This window comes from Sapajus apella, unplaced genomic scaffold, assembly GCF_009761245.1.
Source record: "Sapajus apella isolate SASKATOON/1434 unplaced genomic scaffold, GSC_monkey_1.0 scaffold32, whole genome shotgun sequence".
Lineage (NCBI taxonomy): Eukaryota > Metazoa > Chordata > Mammalia > Primates > Cebidae > Sapajus > Sapajus apella.
In genome coordinates this window covers 16,248,013-16,256,910 of record NW_022436972.1, presented here as the reverse complement: position 1 = coordinate 16,256,910, position 8,898 = coordinate 16,248,013, and the positions used below count along the sequence as shown (strand labels likewise).

General features: G+C 38.8%; 1 protein-coding gene across 1 annotated transcript; it reads left to right on the top strand.

Annotated features, from left to right (window-relative positions):
- The first annotated feature begins 334 nt into the window (after window positions 1–334).
- Window positions 335–7,425, top strand: KCNRG (potassium channel regulator). Its single transcript, XM_032294350.1, is given in 5 exon segments — window positions 335–339; window positions 1,790–2,310; window positions 2,313–2,373; window positions 6,700–6,856; window positions 6,858–7,425. Coding segments are annotated over 5 exon segments (828 nt in total). The 3' UTR covers window positions 6,942–7,425.
- Window positions 7,426–8,898: the final 1,473 nt, after the last annotated feature.

Sequence of the window (8,898 nt, the reverse complement as noted above, 5' to 3'; positions counted from 1 at the left end):
AGGTATAAGTAGTATAATAGTGATTGTTCAAGCATGCAGTCAAGACTACTCTTTTTTTTTTTGAGATGGAGTCTTACTTGTTGTCCAGGCTGGAGTGCAGTGGCGTGATCTTGGCTCACTACAACCTCTGCCTCGCAGGTTCAAGCAATTCTGCCTTAGCCTCCTGAGTAGCTGGGGCAACAGGTGTGTGCTACCATGTCTGGCTAATTTTTTGTATTTTTAGTAGAGAAAGGGTTTCACCGTGTTAGCCAGGATGGTCTCGATCTTCGACCTCGTGATCCACCATGCCCAGCCAAAGACTACTCTTAAAGCACTTTTTTTTTTGACAGTGAACATGCTGTAATTAAATATATTGTAGAAGATTTCACACACACACACACATAGACAACTGAAGATACTAATGAATTAGATTTCCAAAACTTTCTACAGAGAGTTAATTCTTTATCTCCAAAATGTGAATGTACATACAAAACCTGGCATTTTCTTGTGATAAGTTTACATTTTTAGGAGAGTGGAGCTTTCAGTCTGTCCTTTTCTGCTTTTTGTAGTTTTCACTGAAGATCAACTAGAAATGTTAGGTGGGTGTGCAAGCAAAAGCATAGATAGGTTAAAGAAAAAAAGATTAAGGCCGGGCGCGGTGGCTCAAGCCTGTAATCCCAGCACTTTGGGAGGCCAAGGCGGGTGGATCACGAGGTCAAGAGATCGAGACCATCCTGGTCAACATGGTGAAACCCCGTCTCTACTACAAATACAAAAATTCAGCTGGGCATGGTGGCGTGTGCCTGTAATCCCAGCTACTCAGGAGGCTGAGGCAGGAGAATTGCCTGAACCCAGGAGGCGGAGGTTGCGGTGAGCTGAGATCGCGCCATTGCACTCCAGCCTGGGTAACAAGAGCGAAACTCCATCTCAAAAAAGATTAGTGGCTGGGTATGGTAGCTCATGTCTGTAATCTCAGCATTCTGGGACACTGATGTGGGAGGACTGTTTTAGGCTAGGAGTTCCAGTTTGGAATAAAAAAACACGTTGCTTAGATTTCATATAACAAAGAACTAACCTTATAACTGCTCTCTAGTCTGCCTTATTTCTGTCATACAGTAAGATATTCCTTGAAAGCCCATTAAGTAGAATAGACTTTCTGAAAATAGAGATATTTACCTCAGTCTTCCTTTAATTTGGTTGAGAGGAGGTAATAAACATGGGGACAGGATAAAAGGTGGCAACTTAATTTAAAGCACAGAAGAAATTATTTCCTTCTAGCTATGAGAAGTGTAGAATTGAGCTTGCCAGAGGAAGTAATGACTGTCTCGTTCCTAACACATAATTCGTGATTTAGCCACTAAATTGCTAAGGAGATCATCATTTAACCCCTGCATAGTAGACAAGTATGGGGAGGGAGAAGTGCTTTTCTCCTCCCAGTAATTTTAAAGTGTGTGTCTGTGTGTGTGTGCGTGTGTGTAGTTTACCAGGTTTTCATGGAGAATTTTTAAAAATGGAAGACAGGAAAGGAATCTATTTGATGTATATCTTCAGACATATTGGCAGTTTTCCTTAAACTATTTCGTTCCTCATCTGTTGCTTTTTCATTTTGTATACTGCAAGTTCCCAGGCAACTCAAATTTGCACACACAGCTATGGATACACTATTTACCTTACAGTAGTTACCTGGGAATCTAAGTCTCTGGTTTTTGTTATTCTTTCCTCCCCTCCGTTGTGTAATCACATATAACTAGCAACACTTAACGGTAGGTTGATTTCCTAAGTGTCGCTGATGGTAGCCTCTAGTGTGAAGTGAGGGAAGAATAAGTAGTCAGGAACTGGTCACTTTGAATGTGGGAGGAAAGACATTCACAACAAGGTTTTCTACGATAAAGCAGTTTCCTCCTTGGTTGGCATGCATGTTAGATGGCAGAGACCAAGAATTTAAGATGGTTGGTGGCCAGATTTTTGTAGACAGAGATGGTGTTTTATTTAGTTTCATCTTAGATTTTCTGAGAACTCACCAGCGTTTATTACCCACTAACTTTTCAGACTATCTTAGGCTTCAAAGAGAGGCTCTTTTCTATGAACTTCATTCTCTGGTTGATCTCTTAAACCCGTACCTGCTACAGCCAAGACCTGCTCTTGTGGAGGTGCGTTTCCTAAGCCAGAACACTCAAGATTTTTTCAGGGTGTTAGGCTCCTGCAGCAAAACAATTGAGATGCTAACTGGGAGGATTACAATGTTTACAGAACAACCTTCAGCACCAACCTGGAGTAGTAACTCTTTCCGTCCTCAGATGACATTACTTCCACTGCCTCCACAAAGACCTTCTTCCATGACCTGGTTTTCCAGTGCAGCTCTGACAGCACTACTGATAACCAATCTGGAGTCAGGTATTTTGTACTTTGCAGTATCCCTCTTGTATATCAGTTTGTGATGTTTCCCTCAAAATTTGAAGTTTCTCAGGACTGCAACTTCTCCTGTAAAAGATGATTATTCAGAATCATGTTTTGGGGTAACCAGTGGAGTTGGAAATGACCAAATAATTAATTTTCCAAACTGGGATAAGTTTTAGAATGTAAAGGGCTATTAAGTGGGACAAAAGGAATAAATGAAGACTGCCTAGAAAAAACTGGGACTATGGACATTCAAATCATGGGAGAAAATAATTTTATAGATTATGTTCCATTGCTAATGAATTGGACTTAGAAAAGAATTGCCTTATATTTAAGAGATTCTTTCAGTGGTTCACATAAAGTAAAGGTTCGCTCACTGGTTTCTCTTGATTTCTTAAACACTATATAATTTGTTCTTTCAGTTCTTATGATTCAACTACTGTTTTTTCTTCAGCTGACTTTATTTTTAAACACCCTTAAAGACAGATATATCTCATGGCAAATTTGGTATCCTGTTACAGCCTTGGCTCTTAAACAACTCAAAATATTGGGATAGGCTGTCAGTATGTTAAGGATAGTTGCTCCTCAGTTAATTCTTTACTTTCTCCCTCTGTTGTTCTTGGCTGGATCCTAAGGCTGATTTCCACTCTGCTGTCACAAACATTTCTTCCCCCTGTAAAATGTCTTAATGCTGTCCTACCATTATTTTACCAACTGTGAAAGCTGGCTTTAATTCTTAGGAGGAAAAGAAAATCCTGCATGTGTTCTTTATTGGTAGCATTTAAAATATACTTTTTTTTGGGTAAAGGTAGCCATATTTTAAGATATTTTCTTAACTTCAGCAGTAACCAACAGGAAGGATACCAGTGTCTCTCTTATCAACACATCCTTTGGTCTTGCTTACCAACTGGAGGACACTAGGTAATATAACCGAGTATGACAATTCTTAAGTGTTTACATTTTATAACTTCCCTCCTTCCAAAGAGGTTGAAATATTTTGGGAAAAAAGAGCTAGTTAAGCTAGTAGTCTGATTGTGAAGAAAACCTAATGCCTTATCTTTATCTCAGACCTCTGTACAACTTTATCATCATTGATGGGATACTTAAGAAAATGATCAATTTTTTTGTTTTTAAAATTTGACTGATTATGACCTCTTTGGGGATCATGCTTCAAAAAGTCAGAAACCTAAAGAAAAAAAGTGTCATTGATTTTAAGAAGAAACACACTAGGTCAAAAGAAGATGTCCTGGAAATACGAAATACTCTAAAAACCATGAATTTGGAGAAAGTAATTGTTACTTGAAAAACATGACTAGAAACTAAAACTGGGATTTTCCTGTGTGTACACAGTGCCAAATGGTTTCCCCTTTTTATGTGTTTGTGTTTTAGAAAGAGCACAAAAGTTTTTTCCATTTTAATGTAAGAAAGACATTATAGTTAGACTTCCATAATTCAAAACCAGAAGCTATTTTAAAATTAGCATGTTCTTGCATCACCAAATGGTATTCAATTGTTTGAAGCTCAAAATTTTTTCCATAAATGTTTGTCAATTTTTAGACAGTGCCAATTTAAAAGTGGAGATAGCCAATCTGAATACAGTGACATTATGGGTATCTCCAGTGATTGGGATGAAAACTCTGGCCTTAAAAGGTCCACCTGTAGTATATAATTGCCTAGTTAGTAATAATTTTTATTTTTTGCTCACTCCCTGGTCTAAATCTGTCTATTCAGATATTTTTGGAAGGTTTGGAAAATGGAGAAGTGAGCCTAAATGGTGCCCAAGCGTCTGGTGTATCATTCACCTTATTCAGTTTGTGCCATCAATATGATTTACCACTCAAGGTTATCCTAGCAGGTTGCTCTGTTATTATCTCTCAAGTTCACAGTACTAGAAGTACTTCACTTGCATCTTTCAGATGGCCATTAATGTGATACCACGTTATCAATCTCAAGTTATGGTTGGCCACAGGATTCTAGAGTCTTTATTTGACTTCTCCTTTTTGAACTGGCTCAAATGGACAAGTGTAGTTGCTTTTAAATTTTAAAAATAAGTTTAGACTTTCTATTTCCCATTGGTTTCTTCTATTCTGTCCTTTCTTTGTGTGCCCTGAAATCTTTTTATTTTTCAACTTGTTCTCAAAGGGAGTCAAGTATTTTAGTTGGTGATTTCTTTCAAGTACATTCCACTTTGTTACCACCTACTATCTGTATATACTATTTGTATCTGAATTCTTTTATGAGATGTTCTGTAACTTTTTTTCTCTTTGACAAACATTTCTAGACTATATAGTCAAGATCTGGGGCTTGGGGGTAAGTGAAATGATTTGCTAATATTGAGAATCTATTGTATCAAACATAATAAACATTTTTTGAGATGTGCTTTGCAGTTTGATAATTTTTAGATTTTACTATTGGTTTCTTTGCCTAGAATGAGTTTCTAAATGTAAGCTACAAAAACCACTCTACTTCAAGCATGATCATCAGAAGGTTAGGGATGTCCTCAAGCATCCTTTTATCCCTTAAAACTACAGATAGTTTAGGTTTCTGTTTGAACTAATCTAAGTTAGCCTTTTCTTTTGAGACAGAGTCTTACACTGTTGCCCAGGCTGGAGTGCAGTGGCACCATCTCAGCTAACTGCAACCTCTGCCTCCTGGGTTCAAGCAATTCTCCTGCCTCAGCTTCCCAAGTAGCTGGGATTACAGGCACCCCCACCATGCCAAGCTAATTTTTTGTATTTTTTTTGTGGCGGGGGGGACAGAGTCTTGCTCTGTGGCCCAGGCTGGAGTGTAGTGGCATGATCTCAGCTCACCACAACCTCTGCTTCCCAGGTTGAAGTGATTCTCCTGCCTCAGCCTCCCGAGTGGCTGGGAATACAGGCATACAGCATCATGCCCAGCTAATTTTTGTATTTTTAGTAGAGACGCAGTTTTGCTATGTTGGCCAGGCTGGTCTTGAACTTCTGACCTCATGATCTGCCCACCTCGGCCTCCCAAAATGCTAGAATTACAGGCGTGACCATTACGCCCAGCCTAAGTTAGCCTTTTCTTCATATCTTATAAACAAATGGTGGGAGACACAAAGAGTTTTATGAAAACATCTTTCATGGCAGATAAGGAAGGAGTCAAAAGCTGTTCCATGCAGATGTGTTATGCTGACAATATTAAAGGCAACAGATAGCTAATCTGAAACGTTCACGTGCATTTTTCTTGAATTGGTTTTGTGTACTACATTGATTCTGTGGAGCAGCTCAGGGAATAGATTTTGCTCTTTCCACTCCAGAGGCTTTTGTACTTTTTTTTTTTTTCCCCCCTGAGATGGAGTTTCACTCATTCACCCAGGCTGGAGTGCAGTGGTGCAATGTCAGCTCACTGTTACCTCCACCTCCTGGGTTCAAGCAATTCTCCTGACTCAGTCTACCAAGTAGCTGGGTTTACAGGCACCTGCCACCACACATGGCTAATTTTTTGTATTTTTAGTAGAGACAGGGTTTCACCATGTTGGCCAGGCTGGTCTTGAACTCCTGACCTCATGTGATCTGCCTGCCTCGGCCTCTCAAAGTGCTGGGATTACAGGTGTGAGCCACTGCACCTGGCTTTTGCTTTTTTTTTTTTTTTTTAAAGTAGAGATGGGGTTTCACCATGTTGGTCAAGCTATTATCAAACTCCTGATCTCAAGTGACCCAGCCACCTGCGCCTCCTAAAGTGCTAAGATTATAGGCGTGAGCCACCGAGGCTGGCCCAATCCAGAGGCTCTCAACCCGAAGTTGTGCTCTTTGACAATGGAAAGTTATTGCATAAAAAGTGACAATAAAAATCTTGACATTCTATATCTGCAAAATTTCACCTGAAGAAAAAAGAGGTGGATTTGATAGGAATAAGTCCACAAAGAAAAATCTATAATGTCAGTGCTAACAATTGATAAGACTAGATCTGGAGGGGAAATTGTAAGTGCACAGCATCCATTAAAATGTTTGATTCAATCAACTAATTAAAAGTAGCAAATTCAAAACAAAATTGAAAAGTTACATAAAAAAATAAGACAATTGTTTGATCAAACTGTTTTCTTTAGAACATAATCTCTCAAATTGATGAGTGTTGGTTTACTTCTAAATATGGAATTGAAATTACTTTCAAAATCACAGCAAGGTCTCGATTTTCAGCACCTGAAATTATTGATTTGGATTTTTCAATTAAATCTCAAAAAAAAAAAAAAATCTGTCTTGAGATGGTATGATGCCTGTAAGGTTGTAAGTAAAATTTATGTGTGTAGTTTTGCTAGTTATTAAAGGGATGCATTATAATTAAGCTTTTTCTGTGTCCTAGGTATGTTTCTATAAAATCTGATAACCGAAAATTGGCCAATGGAACAAATGTCCTCGGCTTCTTGATTGACACTGTATTATAGGAAGGCTTTCGTTTGGTCAGTACTAGAACAGTATCCTCTGAAGACAAAACTGAATACTATAGCTTTGAAAGGATTAAAAAGCCCTGAAGCACTCATCATCAATGAAACACCAAAATCAGAGACTATCATCATACCAGAATAATCTCAGATAAATAAATGAAGTTGTCTGTTCTCTTTTAAAGAGAAATTTCCATTTTTCTTGTTTCATTACATATTTAGGGCATACATGTTAGCCAAATCTATACTCAGGCCTAACTCTTGGCTTCATCTGCTACCATGCAGTCTCTGGGCAGCCAGGCCCCAACTGTGCTTAAGCCATAATGATTGCTGCTCTCTAGACAGCTCCATGTAGTTGGTGCTTTGATATATGTCCTACCTTCAATATATCTTTCCATTGTTCTTCTTCATGAACATTTATGAGCAAAGATTACACCACTGCACTCCTGCCTGGGTGACAGAGCAAGATCTGTCTAAAAAAATAAAAAATAAAATAAAAAAATGATCAAACTGATGGATACCCTAAGTACCCTGACTTGATCATTACATATTCTATGCATGTAACAAAATATCACATGCACCCCATAAATATGTACAAATATTACATATTTGTAATATTTGTTGGGCTTCTCATATTTTCTCACTTATGTTTGTTTCAGCATGTTTTTATCACTCACAGTTTCATTTCTGATAAGGCATCAAAGATTTATTTATTTAATACTCTTTATATAATACTCTGTCACCAGGCCAGAGTGCAGGAGTTGGAAGATGTAGTGAGTTCTGGCGTAATCATAACTCACTGCAGCCTCAAACTCCTGGGCTCAAGTGATCCTCCCACCTCGGCCTCCCAAGTAGCTGGGATTACAGGCGCACACCACCATGCCAGGGTTATTATTTTTTACTTTATGTAGAAACCAGGTCTCACATGTTGTCCATAATCCTGGCCTCAAGTGATTCTCCTACTTTGGCCTCTCAAAGCACTGGGATTACAGGTGTGAGCCACCATGCCTAGCCAAGGCACCAAGATTTTAGCTTATGATTCTTGAACCTCAATAATGTACCTTATAAGTGATTAGAAGTTCTCCCTACAAACATTTTCTGAAAAAGAGCTCTAATGCTTAATTACTCTTGCATTTAATATACAAGTGGTAATTACAAAGAGTTCTTAGGGTATGGTAAAGTTAAGATTAATTTAGACTTTTATTTGAGACGGGGTCTCTGTTACCCAGATTGGAGTGCAGTGGTGCGATTTCAGCTCACTGCAACCTCCACCTCCCAGGCTCAAGCAATCCTCCCATTTCAGCCTCCTGAGTAGCTGGGACTACAGGCACATGCCACCATTCCTGGATAATTTTTTGTATTTATGGTAGAGATGATATTTCACCATGTTGTCCAGGCTGGTCTTGAACTCTGACCTCAGATGATCCGCCCAACTCAGCCTCCCAAAGTGCTGGGATTATAGGCATGAGCCACTGTGCCTGGCCTATTTGGGCTGCTTTAAAAATGTATTTGAAATTAGGAGCCTGAAGTAGTATCAAATGGTCACAAGAAAGCAGCTTGAGAAATATATGGTTTAGGGAATCATAATCTGTTTCTAATTTGTCCTATATACCATTTTCAACTGACAAACTTCAGCTCTGCTTTATAAACTTTTGCACTGATGCTCTATCATAAATCACAGAAATGTTCGTATCAATAGAGAATTATCCCACTAGAGACTATGCTGGGGTAATAAAAGATTTGCTAAGAGTACTCAATCTCCTATATTTTACTATTTTTCCTCTGTGCTAGGAAAGTTGACTATTTAGCAAGTTACACTGCAAGTGTGAGGAAATTTTAAAAAATAATTTACGAAAATTTATGAAATTTTATTACCTTCCTGGAGCCAAAGGACCCATGGGAGAAAGCAGACTTAGCATATTTTTTTAGACAGAGTTTCACACTTGTTGCCCAGGCTGGAGTGCAATGGCGTGATCTCGGCTCACTGCAACCTCCACATCCCGGGTTTAAACAATTCTCCTCAGCCTCCCAAGTAGTTGGGATTACAGGCATGCGCCACCAATGCCCGGTTAATTTTTTACTTTTAGTAGAGATAAGGTTTCTCCATGTTGGTCAGGCTG